This window comes from Rhinolophus sinicus, chromosome 16, assembly GCF_057876585.1.
Source record: "Rhinolophus sinicus isolate RSI-liver-muscle chromosome 16, RSI-T2T, whole genome shotgun sequence".
NCBI lineage: Eukaryota > Metazoa > Chordata > Mammalia > Chiroptera > Rhinolophidae > Rhinolophus > Rhinolophus sinicus.
The window spans coordinates 33,593,792-33,612,155 of NC_142516.1; the positions used below are offsets into that span (position 1 = coordinate 33,593,792).

An 18,364-nucleotide genomic window follows, 5' to 3' on the forward strand; every position below is an offset into this window, starting at 1 on the left:
CACCTAGCATTTCAGTCTAAGCTAGTCCATGTACATAACTGAATTACAAAGTATGGCCTAACAGATACTAGGGGAATTTTTTTTTTAGTTTTTACAGGTATTAAACTTATCTTGCACACTGAAGTCATCATACATACAGGGCAGTCAGAGCTTTTATATTTGAGTTTATTCTTCATTTAACTTTTAAAACACTACTATAGTTGAATATTAAAACAAAAACAATAGCCAAGTAGTGAGCTTATTATGGTTGCAGTCCTTCACTCATTCACTACTGCATATAAAATGCCTGCAGTGAGTGGTACTCACTGGCCCCATTAAGAGGTCTGACACTGAACACCACCCCTAGGGTGATGTTCATCATCCTCATAAGCTTCTCCATTGTAATGGCTTTCTTGATTTGGATCAAAGTCTACCAGTTCTGCCTGGTCCATTTCATCAGTCTCTTCTACTTCCTTCCTTTCAGGTAGGAGTTTTTCAAGCAAAGAGAGTTTATCAGGAGAGAGAAAACCATTCTCAGGGAAGTTTACCTATAAAAAGAAATTACTATGTAAGTTTGATTTACTTCATTAAATTACTATCAAGCCATTTCCCCCAGAAAAACATACGTAACCACATAATCTTTCAGGGAATTTGCCAAATCCCAGGTTAGAACACATTCTGAAAGGCACAGCATCCGGTAGGTACTCAGTTTGTTTTTCCAGGACCCATCAGCTCCAAGTCAAGTAGTTTCAATCTAGTTGTGGTGGGAGCAGCTCACAGTGGCCCATGAGGGGATCGAACCGGCAACCTTGTTGTTAAGAGCACCGTGCTCTAACCAACTGGCTGCCCCAATAAAATCTTTTTTAAAAAAAAACATGATCCTAGTAAAATTGCATTGTAACAATCAGTGTTCTATTCAGCATACTTTATACAAAAGCCCTTCCTAAAACATTCCAATCCATTTTAACAGATAATTTAAACAAAGCTATTCTTACTCAGAAAGGTAGTTCTTCTTTACCCATAGATGTTTTTAATAAATGTTATTTGTGGTAAGAGGCCATTCAATCTAAGGTTGAGGAAAATGGTTGGTTGCTTTATGAACCATCTATTAACAGACCAAGCACTGTAGTATTTTGCCAAAAATCAACAATATTTAAGTCCTACTGAATTTTAAGATCCCAGTTATAGCCTTTCATTAAATAAAACACTTACTTGCCATGTACCCAATCTCTACCAATCTTTAAATAGCCAAATAACGTAAATAAACCCAATCCCAATTTAACAAAGAATGCTCAACACGACAGGAGTATTAGATCAATTTAATTTCTTCCTTGACAAGGGAGAATGTAAATTTACTGTTTCTCACCATTCAAAGTGTAAATCTGTTATCTGACTTTAGTAAGCTAATCACTCCCAAGTATATTTTATAACTTACCTTAAATTCGATGATCAGACGACCCTTTTCATATGGTCTACGATAAATCGGCATGCCTTCATTTAGCACACACTTGATATCGCCATGCTTGACAATCTGACCTAAAAAACCATTGAAGTTCTTCTTTAAATATAGTCACATTTTTAAGAAGGAGGGAAAATAGAGAAGAATGTCCTAGCTTGTTGACAGGAGTAAATTTATGAGAAGCAATCCTGTTAACTTTTCATTTATGGATTTTGTAGAGGCTTCTAAGGGAGAGCCAAACCATACCATTTCAGCTCAGCTCGCAAGAAGGATATGTAACTGAGCAAGTATGAACAGAAAGAAGCTCATCTAGTTACCATACCTGGATGGGAGGTGATGACTATGGTTCGGTTGTCGAGAGTAGATATTGGCTTTTGGAAGCCACACAATGCTTCAACCAACTGTATGTCCATACACATGAAAAGGTCTTCTCCTCGTCTGTTTCAACGTAAATATGACACATAATTAGATCTTTCAAATCACCATTACTATAATAATACAGCAGGCAATTTTTTCTTAACAGCAAGGCATCTTTCACAAAGATGCCCTTTCTTCCCCCATGCTTAAAGCAGAGCTGAGAACAGGGAATATCAAATATACGGAACCTGTGAGCCCTGTTACCTGGACAAGGCTTCAGACCTTCCACACACTCTAAGTAGTCTACCACTTACCATCCCTGAATTCTTTCATTATCCAATTTTAAATTTAGTTTCTCACATAGAGAAGAAAAAATTCTCACAGGACTTAAGGTGAAAACAACTAATTTAGGGAGAAGACATTATAGTGTAAGACGAACAGATCTCAGCTGGGTCCTGGATTATTTCTATGAAACTAAATAGGGATATAGCCAATTTCAACAGACAGTTAAAATTTTATTGATGTACATGAAATAACAGTGCCTGATACATTATGAACATTTTTATTAGTATGTTATGAACACATTTTTAAATATTTAATAGTCCATTTCCTCCTCATGCTTAGACTTTCTGCTTTTCCTATCCATTTTTTAATTAATAAAATATCTTTAGTCAGGCAGAATACTCTCCAGAAATACTCTTGATAATGATAGCACCAAAATCCTGAGCTTGATAGCATTTCCCATTACTGTTGACACTTATGGAATTTTCTACTGTTAATTCCAAAACCAGCTCCTGTAGGTGTCATTCCCAACACATTCACTATAACCATCCATCCATCTCGTGCTCCACTATAAGTTCAATGTAAACACAGTATTAAATGTTTCACAGCAATAAGCCTGAATTTATATACTATTTTAGTTTTAATAGAGATGGTGCTTGACACTCATTTATAATTAAAAAAGCAACCCAACTTACCATGAATTCAGGATTGAAACTGGTGAGAGAAAGCTTTAGGGCAAAATTTTGTCTAGGGATGTTTCCCCTAATCCACCTGTTTATACTTACATAAAAATCATCTAAATGGAAGGATATCCTTCAAATTCCAGATTATGTAACAATTTACCTAAATTTAGACAAAAAGCTAAAATCTGATCCTTTTTGTTTTTAGCCTCTTTTAAGATAAGTATTAACCACCTTTTGGAAAGATATATTTAGCCTCTATTGCTATACTTTTCTAGGGTATTTACAGGAAATATGTTCTAAAAGCAATGAAAAGTTCATTAAAAAACAAAACAACACCCCCCAACCTCCAATATGCAAAATGTCAGGTTGAGTAAGATTATAAAGTTTTTACCGAGTAAAAACAGCATGGTCTTTCTGATCTAAAACGATGATAATATCTCCAGGCTCCAGTCCTGGTTCTTGGTCTCCTTCACCATGGAATGTTATCTTCTGGCCATCTTTCATGCCTAAAAACAAAAGGTTAATTTTATACTCTTACTATCATCCAACTAAGATCCGATTCTCAATCTATTAAACACACACACATTGTATGCATTAGAGTTCAAGTTTTGTGAATGCTAAAACTTACAGAGATGAGTAACAATCAGTCCAACTTCTTAGAAAGAAAGCTATCCTAGTGGAAAACACCGACTCTAGTGGCAAGCAAATAAGGCCTCAAGTCTCAGACTTGCCATTGACTACCAGCTGGATGACCCTGGGGCAGCAATTTCACAACCTTCCTAAGCACCAGCTTCCCATGGAGACTGACCTCATCAGGGCCTGTTGTGAGGATTAAATAAAAAGGTCTATGCTGGCACCAGATCAGTGACTGGCAATTATAGCCATAAATGTTAAGTATTTCATTACTTACTTAAAAAGAACCTGTATCAAATTATTTCTACTAACTCTAACAAGAGCATAAATCAAGACTTTCTTCTCTGTTAGCAGTATTTATACATAGGAAACCTGCATATTGTAACAACCTAAACAACTGAAAAATCCATAATCTTTTGAAGAATGCTTTAGTTTAGCTTCCTTAAAAAAGGATCATTATGCTAGACTTCCTCTTCAATTCGTGGTTAGTGTCAAAGTGGACAGAAGTATTTTTCAATGGGACAAAAATTTCTTTAAGGCCAACATATTTTATCAAGATTACCTCCCCTCGACCACCTCTGGCCCATTATTTTAGTTTAGTAAGGGCTTACTTAGACATCTCTTTAAACACATCTCATGTAACGTGTTTGTAGATCATTATACTGCAGTAGTTATCTCCTGATAATTTCCTGAATCTGTGAGACCCCTCAATTAAGAACTTTGTTTCACTTTTTATTATGGAAAATTAGATTATGTAAGCAGCCAATGGTCAACAATCCCTATACAGACAGCCACCAATCTAGATCCAGCAGTTACCAACTCATGACAAGTATCTCATGTATACCTCCATACTCATCACTCTATTATTCCCACACAAATGAAACAAAATCCAGACATAACCAATTAACCCAAATACTTCTATGTATGTGCCTCTAAAAAAAAAATAAACACTTAAACCACAATACCAGTATTATACATTGACAAAACTAAACATAATCTGGTTTTAATCATTCATGAGGCAATGTGACTGTCTCGTTACACTAGTAAAATGAACTCAGCTAGGTTTTTGCTGGTTGTTCCACAACTATAAAGACGACAAGTACAGAATGGTTTCACTCCACAATTAATGCTGTTGGTAGTAAAAGGGGACAATCTCAGTGGAGGAAAATATCCAAACCCTACAAAACATGGGCCAATTAAGGGGGGGAGGAATGGAGGGAGGACAGTATCATGACTCACATGGGGCTTAAGTTAATGAAGATGTATGTATTAATGAGAAGATATTTGCAGTATTAACAGTTCCAAATTAGTACGTACAGTATAATACTAGTTTCATTTTAAAAAGCATAGGCTGAAAATTACGTTGTTTCCGAGTAGCAAAAATAGCGAATTACGTATGTTTCTAAAATTTCTACAATATGTATTGCTGTAATACATTTTAAAACATTTTTCATAAATTACCAAAATTAAGGAATTGGCAAAATAAAAAATTAAATCCTAGTAATATGAAAAGTCACATAGGTATAACCTGGAGCCCCAGAGACAGAAACTGACAGGTATGTTTAGTCTATGAAAAATAAATATTAAAAAAGCAATATTCATAATCTAAGTTCTTATAAATCAATCATGAAATAAAATGTTCATTAGTTTAGAAAAATTTCAAGGGAATAACTGAGACCCCCAGTTCACCTAAACCCCCATCAAATCCTTGAAAGTACACATATCCCTCAACCAAGCAGTTCCTAAGGAATTTAAGAATGTATACAAAAGTTAATTACAATAAAAAAAAAAAAAAAAAGGTGAAAGAGCTAGTGATTTAATGGAAGACAATTAAGTCTGGAACACTATGCAATCATTTATTGATGTCAGTGTTGTATTAAGCGAGGAGATCTTTATTCCCTACAAATGTTCAAGAATGTAGGATGGAAAAACATTTACTGTATGTAGCTAAGATATCTCTGGGTGGTAAGATCATACATATAACCCTATTAAGGACCACTTTAAACAATTAAAAAATGTAATGTTAATAAGCACTCAAGAATTCAGTAGTGGCTGAGAACTCACCTTTGTCAATGTGAACTTCTAGAATCTTCTTCTCTCGAACTATCTTCCTTCCATTGCAGCTTTTACATCTATCTTTAGGACTGATCCGTTCCCCATGGCCCTGGCACTCCATGCACACAGACTGAATTTGCTGAACCATTCCAGGTCCTATTTGATGAATTCTTATTTGCATCCCAGTACCTCGACAGTTGGGACAGCACTCTACTGCTCCTTTCTTACCACCTCGGCCTAAATAGTTTAAAAGGAAATTAAATTGTTTGCTTAGTGTTGGATACACTAATGTTTTAATAAGACATTTCACGAATACACTTTATTAACATTTGCAAGGTGTGATGGAATGCTGCCTTAAGAACCTACAATTCAGCCTTTTTATTGGATAAAATATAGCTGTAATCAGGTTCAATTGTCTATAAACACTTTTGTTTTCCCAACGAGCCACTTCAGAATTTTGAATTTTAAACGTGCTCTCAAAGCACAATTCATAGAAGGTACTTTATTTGTGAGATGAGAACATTTTAGTTTCTTCTCTGTAAAAGATACTGTATTTCCAAATAACTTGTACTAATGTTACGAAAGAAAAAGACAACAAATTAGATCGATCCCAACTGCTTTAAAATACACACATAAAAGAAGCACTGATACTTTGCTAATATTTCTCTAGGTAGGTTTAGGTGGTTTTCTTTATGCCTGTACCCTTCAAGATTTAGGTAGTGTTATTTTTGAGTTTTATATCTCCAGAAAGGCTTCAGTTCCATTTTCAGTTATAGTAAAGATGTTGAAAGGCCATACCTTCACATTTGTCACAAATCACATTTTTTTGCAGAGCTAGTTTTCTTGTTGCACCATTATATAAATCTTCTAAGGTTACCGAGAGCTGATGTACAACGTTTTTACCTAGAACAAAACATTACTAATTAAAAATAGAAAATGTTGCATCTTATTTGTGTTCAATACACTGTAAAAATATTTAAGATAATGAAAGACGAGGTTCACAGGGTACATTTGTTATCTTTATATGCAGAGAATGTTGGCCATATTATCCACACATGATCCTCAAATTGTAATTTCAGATGAGGAAAACTGGGTGGAATTAATTTGCCTAATAATGTAGTTGTTGCCATCTTACAAACTATAGCAATCAAAAACAAATCACTTTGAGAACCAATGTTATTTAAATAGAGGTACATTTCACAACAATTACTCCAAATTGCATTTCTGTCCTAATATATTCTTTGAATCTTCTACTTACTATATTGAGCAACATGGCCCATTACTTCATCACACTAAGTTCCAACTAATCAAGATTGGCTGGAAACTGGATACATTTATTCAGTCTCCATAGAATATCAATTCTTACTTTTCCCTGGAATAGAACCAACACATTTAACTGCTTTGCTTATACTAGTTTAAAGGCCAGGTTTCTCATATCCTTGATCATAGTGCTGTCCAAACGAACTTTTGCAGTGATGGAAATGTTTCATATCTGTGCTGTCCAACACAGTAACTATTAGTCACATGTGGCTTTTGAACACGTAAATGTGGCTATTGTAGACAAGGAACTGAATTTTCGTCTTTGTTTTGAATTAACCTAAACTTCATATGGCCAACAGCTACAAAGGACTGCCCTGTCTCAGAATGGGAAGTAGGAAGTGGAGATCATATGAGGACACTGAGGCTAGAGAAATGAAATCACCTGCCAATGGTTAATAAGTTCCTAGATAATGATTCTGCTGCAAGGACTTTATCCACCGTAAAACAATCCTGCCTTAATCAGTGAAAAAGTTCTCAAACTCCTTTCTGTACAACGTGCCTGTTGGGAACATTTTTAGTTTCCAAACAAATATGAAGTACTATTAACTTTATGTTTCTAACTCCATGTTTGGGTCCTATATCACAACTATAGTCCCACGTAGTTGGTTTCAGCATGCTGAAAGCTGCCCTTCTTACTTTAGCTTTATAGAACTGCAAGTATAGGAAAGGAAAAAAGCTTGTTTGATTAATCAAGTATTTTCTGGTATCATACACACACAAAAAATGACCTTTCAATGATCTAAATCACATGGAAGTGTTTGCCAGTTAATTCACTGTTCAAAAAAGAAAAAAAAAAACCCACTACTTTTTTGTGAGAGAAACCATCCTAAGCAACTGATTTTGACTGCAAATTGTTTTAAGCTAAATCCTTTAAAAATAAAATACTCCGTTCAAGAAAAACTGAATAAACAACTTCCAGGCTTTATGAATTTAAAAAGCTCAAAGTGAAATTTAATGGTCCCCTTATTCATTCTAAAATGGGCTCTACCCATTAGCCCTTGTTTGTGTAAACTATACTGGGAACAAAGTAAGATTGTTTCTGAATGGAACACTGTATTCCTATGAGGAATATTTCTACAGCCAGAAAATGACATTTTTGATAAACATTAAGAACACACATTTTGATATGATAAAGCCGAAACAAAATTCAACAGATAGCAGGCTATTTGGAGGCCATGAACCTATGTTCCAATCCTGACTCAACTGATGACTTGCTATATATGACCTTAAGGGAAGTTTAGGTTTCTGAACTTTAACTCACTTTTGACTAAATAAGGTCACTATACCCCCCTCCATTAGGTTGGGGGAGTTGTCAAATGAGATCTGTAAAAAGGGTTTTGAAAATGAATGTTCCTATGCTTTGTTCCTTCCTAATACTCGATAACCTTCCTGAAGTCCTGTTGTGTGTATCCAAGAGCTTTAGAAGCACTCACTTGTTAGCACTTGGCTGATCTCCTTTTAGTTTTCATCAAATCTCATTAAAAAAACTACCATAATCAAAATGGCAGTTAACAACCAGTTTGCAACATTATACCGACTTGTAAATCAGCATTTAAAATAGGCGAATTGTGGAGAACTTGCTCTGACCAAGGGCTACTTAGAATTGCTGCCTGTGGACTAGGTTACTCTTACCTCTCCTTTCTCTCTGCATCCTTCCTCCTCCTCCAAAAAACATATCAAAGATGTCCATGGGGGAGCCAAAACCGCCACCTGCTCCACCTTCTTTAATTGCCTGTTCTCCTCCTTTGTCATATAATTCCCTTTTCTTTGCATCAGAGAGCACTTCATAGGCTTGAGAAATCTGTTTAAACTGTTTGAGGAAAGAGGAATAAATCTCACTTTAAAAAAGCATTACAAAGCATAGCCATTAGACATACTCAATTTCAGGTTTTAATGGAACTACTATACACCCAGCAAAGAACTATTCAGCTATGAATATGAATATACAACTTGCCTTTTCTCCTTCATTTGGATTCTTATCAGGGTGGTACTTCAAGGCCAGTTTCCTGTAAGCCTTTTTCAATTCTTCCTGGGTGGCATTGGGTTTGACCCCCAAAACATCATAGTAAGTGGTTTCTTTCACCATTTTTGACAGCCTGAAAAATGAAAATGCAGTTTTAACCGACTTTCAATTGGTAGCTTTAATTAGTAATACCTGAGTTAAGGCAGAGAAATCTGTTCTTTGCCAAATATGATTATAAGAAACCCACCTTCCCTGCACAGAGAAGATAACAAATCCTTTGATAATTCAGCTGTAAGTTCTAACATACTAAATATAAGCTAACAACTACCAGGGAATAATTCAAAAGACTCCCAGAGCAGCTCGTTTCCACTCTCCCACACAAAACTCGACTATTACCTAGATTCTTCCTGTTTCCCTTCCCCAGCAGTGACAGAAGTAATCAAAAGGAGCACTAACAGGTTCAGTCTATTGCTTAGTAAATATTCATTGTTTTCAGCAAATCCGATAAACCATACACTCCCTGGAGAAAAAGACATATGGGTACAAGGGGGGCAGGGAGTTGTTTATGAAACCGATTATGAATGCCAGTTCCAGAAAGCAATCTCCCCTCCCCCTCCATAAGGATGTTTATCAGGACTCATAGCTCCTCTTTGACCGCCGAATCCCTCGCCCCCACAAGCCGGCGTAGCTTACACGTCGTTAGATTTCCCTCTGCACTTGGTGCTGACCGTTAAGGTTTCCTTCCTTTCTCCCTCACCCAGAATCGAAGGAGTACAAGTCCAGCCCTCAACAAAGAGGAGGGGAGCCCGGAGAAGCGAAACCGTACCCTCCTCCCCGCTCCTCCCGCAGCCCCTCGCCCTTGGCTCTTTCTGCGCGTGCGCGTATGGTCCGCCCCCCCCACCCCCCCGCCCCCACCGCGGGGGAAGGGGGCGCGCATGGAGGAAAAAGCCTTAGGCGGCAGGTCCATGGAGATCTCAGGCTGGATGGGGAATGGGGGAAAGCTTCGTGAAAGGTCTGGGGCCCACTCACTCACTACGTGTCAGGGACAGCTTGACCGGGCACCCACCAGCCTTCCAAAAACAAAACCGTGGATCCTGGAACCAACAACCCTCCCGCCCACGCGGAGCCAACCGCCTCCCGACCGCGGCTCCATCCAGCCTCCCGGCCCTCCCAACGGCGCCAGCCTTGGGTTGAAGGGAAGCAGTGAGGGCTGAAACTCACCCGTGAGAGGGCCGAGGCCAATGTGGGGGAGAGGGAAGGAGCGCGTTGCTGTGCACACCTTGGGCAGCCGCCGCTCCTCCGCCTCTAGCCCAGCGTTCTGGAAAGTTCCGCCCGGCGCGCCGCAGCCGTCGTCTTTTGTAGTCGAGCCCAGGCGCGTCACCCGCCGGAAGTCCCGCCCCTCCTGCCTCTGTCACCGCCCCGCGGTTACCTGGGCAACCGCGCGGGGGAGCTCGGGCTGGGGTGGGCTGTGCGGAAGGGCCTTGGTGGGGGTGGGCCTAAGCCTGGGGTTCTGGCGCTCCTGGAACTTTCTGGAACCTTTTCTTCCACTCTGTAGGCCCGAGAATACAGAAGTCTTGGGCGGGAGCGGGGATTTCTCAGGAGCTTTGCAATTCCGAGCTAACTCTGGGTTCCCAAATCAGTGTGTCGGCCGCCGCCGCCTGCGAGGATGGGGACGGCTCCAGAACAAGACTGCGGGTGGGTACTGTGTGCAGAATGGGAATCACAGAACAAAGCCCTGCCGCACCTCCACCCCGCTGGCCCCTCATTTAACTCTTGCGGCGTCTCTTACCGGCTTAGTTCGTTAGTCTTGAAGTTCTAGTAACCCACTGAGCAAGAAATGATGAGCCAGGTGGGACTGCGCCCCAGGACAGTTTTACAAGCCTTGGATCTTGCTCCTTTTCACGCGTAGCTTTTGGCCTAGTAATTCAAACTGCGAAGTTGGAAGAGTTCCTTGTGTAAGTCCCGACTCCTATACACACATTATCTGTCTTGGGCTTTGTTGCCTCCTACACTGGGCGCAGGGCAGCGCTAAACAGGGAAACGTTTGCAATGCCTTTGTGCCTTGAACTCGTCTCTGGCCAGGCGTCCACCTGGTTTCCGATTCCTGTACACAGAGTAGCACAAAGAGTGACTTAGATTGTGTTATTTGACGTTTTAAGCCCCACCGATCTGTGAACCTGGATGTACAGTCTGCAAAGTGAGTCTCTGGGCTTTTTTAAATGTTGGGAGGGGGGCATATTGGAAAATGGGGTGTCTTCCTTTTCAATAACACAACAACCTTAGGAGTACTATCTAGCTCCACAGAAAGCTGGAGATGAAAAATTGAAAAAGTCCAGTTCACATCGCTTATACTGTAGTGGGGAGCCAGACAAGTCAACAAACTTGTCTGGCTCCCCACTAAATAGGGAACCACATGATAGAGGTTAGCAGGGGAGAGGCTCCTCTGTTCATCTGATGGGAGAGGGGAAGCTTCCCTGGGAAAGTGGCAGTTGAGCTGAGTTTTGAAGAAGTGAGAAGAGCTTTTGCAGCAAAGTACAAGGGAAATCAAAGACTAAGGTGTGAAAATATGTTTTTATCAAACTGCAAGTAATGGGATATAGCCCGAGCTAAGGGAGCTGGAGTGGCAGGTGAGGCTTCAGAACTGCTTGGGGTAGACCTCATTGGTTATGTTGGTAAGCTAAGAATTGTGAACTTTTTTACCCTGGAAGCATCCCCATGTGTATCTCTTCAGCCTCATCTCTCTTATTTAAATTGTGCAGGACAGTTGCACCAAACTATCTGCAGTTTCCCAAATGCACTTTTTCACCTCTTTGCTTTTGCTCTGGTTGACAAACACCTCATTTTCCCAATCTTAGTTCTTACCTTCTTAAGTATTTCCTCTGGTATACAGTTTTTTCTTTTAACCAGCAGTTACTGAAAGTCTAATACGGCCAGGCAGCAAACTAGGGTTTGGTAATATAAAAATCATGTAAGTTATGATTCCTGCCCTTGAGGAGTTCACATAAAGAAGGATGAGTTGCGTGATAAATGCCAGCCAATAAGGAAGAGAACTGGGGTACTGAGTAGGGAAATCACCGTCTAAATGAGTGTCCCAGGCTGAGAGACCAACAAAACAGTAAATAAACAATAACTAAGTAAATGTCATTCGTGTATTATGTAGTTATTGTAGTCTTAAAGTCCCTACTTTACTGTAACATGGGCTGCATTTGTGAATCTAACACTGGTTAAGTATAGAACATAAGTAAATCATCAGTATGGTGTATATCAAAACATTCAACTGATAGTAAATATTATTACCATGTCTAGTGTTTCTTAAATGTAACCACATTTATTGTTTATTTTTACCTGAGGAATCCAATTGAAATTTCAACAACGTTTAGAAAGGTGGAAGTCTGATATACACATGAAGGTATCTTCTTGAGACAGCCACCATAATGCTCTGAAATACAATATTGAAAATACTTTTAAAATTTGCAAGCTCACTAAGTGAACTTAATTATTAAGAATAAAATAAGGGACATAAAAGTTGATTAAATAAAGGGAAACTATGTACTTATTTGCTTGCATGTGCATAGAATATTTCAGAAGAATACCCCAAAACAGGTAATATGGTTGCCTGTGGGGAGAGCTGGGTGCTGGGGAATGGCAGATGGGAGGGACACATTTCACAAAATACTGTTTTGTAACTGCAGTGTTTAACCCATTTGAATGTAATACGTAAAAATTAAAAAACATCATCACATGCTTTGTTTGATATTTTTTCCTTTATAGAAATTTATCTTAATGATGCTGAAAATATGTCCTGATGAATATTCTGGCTTTTCAGTAGTAGAAGTTAACAATTTTAAGAAGCATTCTTATTTACATAAAATAGAAGATTGGCAATAATTTAGTATGTGGTCTTTATTTTCTAAAGAAACAGGATCATATTATACGTGCTATTTGCCACTTGTCCTTTTCACTTAATTTATTGTTATTTTGAGATGAATAAATCTACCTTGTTATTTTTAACAACTTCATAGTATATAATATGCAGGCACTATATTTATCCATTCTCCTATTGAACATTTTGGCAATTTCCAATATTTTACAAACAATGCTAAATAAATATTTATTGTTGAGAAATTCTCAAATACAGCTTTGCGCACTCATGCAAGTATTTCTGTAAGACTGACATCTAGAATTGAAATTGTTGGGTCAACATGAATGCACATTTAAAATTGTGGTAAATAAGTTTCCATACTACTTTGTACTGCTGCCAGCAGTGTGTGAGTGGGCCTTGCCAATATGGGGGATTCTGTCCATTTTGTAAGTCTTTGCTAACCATAGATTAAAAAGTGATATCTATTGTTTTAATTTGAGTTTCTTTAATAGTGTGCATAAGCATTTTAAAAATGTTTATCATATCTTCTGTCAACTGTCCATTCTTGTTATTTAATCATTTTTTCTGAGGTGTAACTCCACTATTTTAATGACATAATAGCACTTTTACATTAGGGATATTAGGTGTTAGTCACGTGTTACAATTATTTTCTCTAGTGTATTTAGCTTTTCATTTTGTGTTGTGTATATATATATGTATATATATACATACATACATATATATATACACACATATATATATATATATATATTTATGTTTTTTTGGTGGGGCCATATAAAATGTTTTAATTTTTATGTAGATAAGTTTTGACTTTTCCTTTTTGGCTTTTGCATTTCCCTCCTTTTCCCCTTACCCTTCTTTATTTGTTATGTTTAGAAAGCCTTCACCAATCCAACATTATAAATGTAGTCCCCCCAGGTTTTTTTCTAGTACTTTTATGATTCCATTTTTTACATTTAAATTTTTGATCCACCTGGAATTTACTTTACCAAAGTAAGGGCTGAGGATTATTTGTAAGTAACTGAACTTACTTTTTCTCCAAATGGCGAGCTAGTTTGTCTAACACTTTTAATACTTTATTTTTCCTGACTACTGTGAAATGCCACTTCTATTGTATACTAAATTTCCATTAAAACACATTTTAATGTCCGGGAGGCTTAGTTCCCCTCATTGCTCCTCCTTTTTACAATTTTCCTGTCATTTTCTAGTATGTTTATTCTTCCAGATGAACATAAGAATATTTCTGGCAGATTTCCCCCAAATCCTACTGTGATATTTATTGTGATTACAGTGCTTTTATATATCAGTCAGTTTGGGGAGAATTAAAATGCTTAAACAATGTTGATCTTCCTACTCATGAACAAGGTATATTGTGCATGTAACTGTATATTCACTTTCTTTATTGTGTTTTAAACTTTTTTTTTAAAAACTAGGCCCTGATTTTAGGGATGGGTGATAGAAGCTCTATCAGCTGACTTTGTTTTTTATTTGAGCACCTGTCAGGCACTGTGCTAAACTCTCTACGAATGTTATCACATTTTAATCCTCACAGCAACTCTATTTTACAGATGATTTGATCACATTCACAGTTTTGAACAATCATTTGGGTGCTAATATGAAGGATGGATTCTTAGAAAGCTTTTATGATGTGAGATGAGATTAATAAGTGATAAGGCCTAACCAGTAGAAATGGAGAGATAGGAAATACAAAAATAATAAAACTGGAATCTGCAGGTTATGGTGACTGGATGCAGAAGTCAGGGAGAAGGAGCCATAGCCAATATTCTTCCTGGTCTGAGCAATAGGATGGTTGGGGATGCCTTTCCAGAGATGGGGAGCCCAGAAAGAGGAGGAAGAGGAGGCTGTGTTGGGGGCAGAATTGGGGAATGGAGAAAGATAGTCCAGTTTTGGATGTGTAGAATAACTTTTTTTTAAAAAAAAAGGGGTGGGGAAGAAGGGCCGGCCCTGTGGCTCAGGTGGTTGGAGGCCATGCTCCTAACTTCCAGGTTGCCAGTTCGATTCCCACATGGGCCAGTGAGCTACGCCCTCTATAGCTAAGATTGTGGTTGGAGGCCATGCTCCTAACTTCCAGGTTGCCAGTTCGATTCCCACATGGGCCAGTGAGCTACGCCCTCTATAGCTAAGATTGTGAACAACAGCTCTCCCTGGAGCTGGGCTGCGGTAGCAGCCGGAGGTAGGTGTGAGTTGCCTGGAGCTGCAGTGAGCTGCCATGGCTGCCTTGAGTGGCGACAACCTGCGACCGACTGCCTCAGCCAGGGGGAGCACAAGGCTCATAATACCAGCATGGGCCAGGGAGCTGTGTCCTACACAACTAGACTGAGAAACACTAGCTTGAAACAGATTGGGGGTAGGGGGGAGGCGGAAGAAGTGGGGAAAAAAGGGAAAGAAACATTTTACTGCAAAGCACAAAATGGAGAGTAAATTGTAGTTAAAATGCTATTTTTATGCTTGTATAAATTAAATTTCTTGCAACATTTAGGTTTTAATTGACTGTGGGGCCTATTGGGGCTGGAAATTTTTGTGTATGTCACCAATTTGTTCTGGTTTGCTTATCTCTGTGATTATACACAGTTTCAGTCTTATGAGCTGTTCTCCTTTCCAACCCCTACTCCTCCTTGTTATTTTTTTAAGCAAACTTTCAATTTTAGAATAGTTTTAGATTTACAAAAACATTGCAAGGGTAGTATAGAGAGTTCCTGTATATCTGGCACCCAGGTTTCCCTATTGTTAATATCTTACATTAAAATGGTACTAATGAACCAATGTTGGTACAGTGTTATTATTAACGAGAGTCCATTCTTTATTCGAATTTCTTTAGATTTTACTTACTGTCCCTCTTCTGTCCCAGGATCCCATCTAGGATACCTCATTATTTTAATTGTCATGTTTCCTTAGGCTTCTCCTGACACAATTCCTCAGATTTTCCTTACTTTTGATAAAACCTTGACAGTTTTAAGGAATACTGGCCAGGTATTTTTGTAGCCTGTCCTTCACTTTGAGTTTGTTTAATATTCATCTCATGGTTTTAGTGGGTTTTGGGGGAGGAAGACCACTGAGGTAAAGTGCTAGTTTCATCGTTTCATATCCAGGGAATATACCATGAAGATGACTTATTACTTTGGGTGTTGACCTTGATCACTTAGCTGAGGTAGTATTTGTCAGGTTTCTCCCTTGTGAAGTTACTCCTTCCCTCTCCTCTTTTTCTATACTGTACCCTTTAAAGGGAAGTCTTATTCCTCTTGATGTCATCGGCACGAAGGCGTGGTGTGGCACGGAGTGTTAGTTGAGCTGAACTGGGTCCCTGGTATTTTGTGAGTCTCACAAAAGTTCTGCCAGATAATTTTCTCTATTTTATCAATAGGAAAATAAAAATTAGAGAATCTGAATAACTTTCGCAAAGTCATACTGTAAGTGGTCACATTGGAATTTGAACCCAGTCTTTCTGAATGCAAAGCCTGCGGTTTTTGCCCACACCATTTGGCTTTACAGAAGGTTGTATTTACTTTGGCCATCTTCCCTAAGTACTTGTTATGCAAAAGTGTCCACAGATAATGTAGTTAAGTCCTTCTTTATATGGGAATTTAATACCTTAATTTATCTTTTCCATTTAAAGTTACACTTTAGAACACTCAGCCTCAAATTGAGCAGACCACTGTGCCCTGCATTGCTCAATCCAATTTTAATGGAATATCTTTTTTTTAATTCCCTATAGAATTGTTAAAGGTAGGTTACAGCAGGGCCTTACTGGGACAATGGTACCAGTTAGGATGCCATTACAGTAGTACAGAATTGGCTATGTGATTTGTGAGACAGTGCAAAATGAAGACAGGGCTCCTTGTTAAAAAATTGTTAAGAATTTCAAGACACTGACAGCAGAGCATTAAACCAAGCATGGAGCCCTTCTAAGCATGAGACCCTGTGTGACTGCACAGCTCACGACTCCATGGAGTTGGCACTGCAGTAGAAGTAGTAGGGAAAAAAGGCCAATATTAAAGCAGTGGAAGTGGGAATGGAGACTAGAGGGTGGTAACACAAGATATTAAAGAGGTAAACTTGCTGGGATTGATTGATGATTAGATGTGGTGGGTGAGTGGGCAGATAAAATATGGAATGTCAAGTTTCTGATTGGGTGAGGCCATTTTACTGACACAGGAAATCAAAGAGGACCAGATTGGCCTTGAGGGGAAAATGATAAATTTAGTTTTAAACATATTCACATCCAATTGTAGACACTCAGGAAGCACTTGGGTATACAAGTAGCCACAGAAAAAGAGCTGGGGGACACACTCCAAACCGATAGTACTACTTACTTATTTCTGAGGTTGAGGACCAGGATGGAGGGTGGGAATTGGTTGGGGACTTCAACATTTTAAAGAAAGTATTCATGTATTTCTTGTATAATTGTGAAAGATTTTTATTAATGAAAAGTCACAAAATATTGTATTTGTAAGAGAAATAGAGTCAATCTGAAACTAAAAGTTTCAAAAAGTTTATAATACAAAGAAAGGCATTTATGATAGAAATAGATTTGCAGCCACATATTTTGTTGCCAGTACCACAGTCCACATGATTTAAAATAGGTTCTTAGTTTACTGCTTTTTAATTTTTTTGCACACCCGCAATCTATTCCTTTCTCTACAGCTTTAAAAACTACGTTAAACTTTTACCTTGTAGCTGTATGTTTTTTTATAACTGGCATATGAGCATTTTCATATTTTAGTAGTATATTTTATAACTTGCTTTCTATTAACCTGTGTACGTTTTCTTGGGGGAGGTGATTGGGCAGTAGGGAAAGCCTCAAGGTGGAGGTCAGAAGCTCAGGTTTAAGTTCTGCCTCTGCCTCTTAGTGATCTTGGGAAAATTGCCCAGGTTGAGCATCGTTTCCTTATTGGTAAAATGGAGATGCAATTACCCTTATTAGGGATGTGAGAATTAAGTGAGACTATAAGTGAAAGCTCTTGTAAAGTCTAAATTTTATAAACTAAGATCCTTTAGCTCTGCACCTCAGGCCTTTCTTAGCGAGCCTTCCACCTCCATCACAGGTTCATCTTCCAACAGCTTACCTTCTCAAACTCGTTTTTGTTTTTTTTGCCATCCCCAGAAAATGCCTTAAATTTCCTGCCTCCTTAATTTTGCTCTGATTCATTTATTTAATCAACAAATGTTTATTGAGCATCTCACCTTACTCAAGGCTTCTGTTTAAATATCACCTTCTCAGTGAGGCCTACAATGTGTATTCTGAGTTGTGATCTGCTGCTTCAGGCACTCCCAATCTCCCTTCACCTGCTCTATTCTTTTTTCCATTGCCCTTGTGACAGAACACAATATTTACCCATTGTCTCTTCTCTTCACACCCCTTCCCAATAGAATTTGAATGTCATTTGGGCAGGGATCTTTGTTTTGTTTTCTGATGTCTCCCAGGCATCTAGAACACTGCCTGGTACCAAGTAGGTACTGAACCAGAGGTACTTATTGAATGGATGAATGAATATACAATGTGCCAGACTTGTAGCCAGACTCTGTGTATATAGTTGTGAAAAAGAAGAGTTGGTTTCTGCCCTCATGGAACATCCAGCCAAGCATTATAGTCTGGTGGTTTTTCTGTCTGCCTGGGCTGCCCCTCTGGGAAATGTCAGAGTGACTAATGGCTGAGTTCGAGTAGCCTTTCCTCTTAACAGTGAACAACTTTCAGATAATTTTGCTTTTAAGTTAAAAAAAAATTCTAATAG

At 38.5% G+C, this 18,364-nt stretch overlaps 2 protein-coding genes across 8 annotated transcripts in view; one reads left to right on the top strand and one right to left on the bottom strand.

Moving 5' to 3' along the window:
• Positions 1-147: 147 nt before the first annotated feature.
• On the bottom strand, positions 148-10,109 carry DNAJA1 (DnaJ heat shock protein family (Hsp40) member A1). 2 transcript variants are annotated; one of them, XM_019734223.2, is made up of 9 exons: positions 9,953-10,109; positions 8,723-8,864; positions 8,401-8,578; positions 6,247-6,351; positions 5,458-5,685; positions 3,152-3,266; positions 1,761-1,876; positions 1,415-1,515; positions 148-527 (listed from the first exon to the last, which is right to left on the bottom strand). In XM_019734223.2, exons 2-9 carry the CDS (start codon positions 8,852-8,854, stop codon positions 315-317), a joined length of 1,188 nt encoding a protein of 395 aa, XP_019589782.1. In that variant the 5' UTR covers positions 8,855-8,864; positions 9,953-10,109; the 3' UTR covers positions 148-314. The 2 variants fall into 2 exon arrangements, with proteins under 2 accessions (XP_019589782.1, XP_074186732.1); XM_074330631.1 differs by lacking the exon at positions 9,953-10,109 and adding an exon at positions 9,425-9,593.
• A 121-nt stretch (positions 10,110-10,230) lies between these two features.
• The window catches only part of APTX (aprataxin), a 36,355-nt gene continuing 28,221 nt past the window's right edge, over positions 10,231-18,364 (top strand). For 3 of the 6 annotated variants that reach the window (XM_074330633.2, XM_074330634.2, XM_074330636.2), the window contains exon 1: positions 10,232-10,426. The gene's annotated coding sequence lies outside the window, so the exon portion shown is untranslated. Of the gene's footprint in view, positions 10,687-18,364 lie in introns of all 6 variants that reach the window. The other 3 variants (XM_088792983.1, XM_088792984.1, XM_074330637.2) reach the window with 2 other exon arrangements.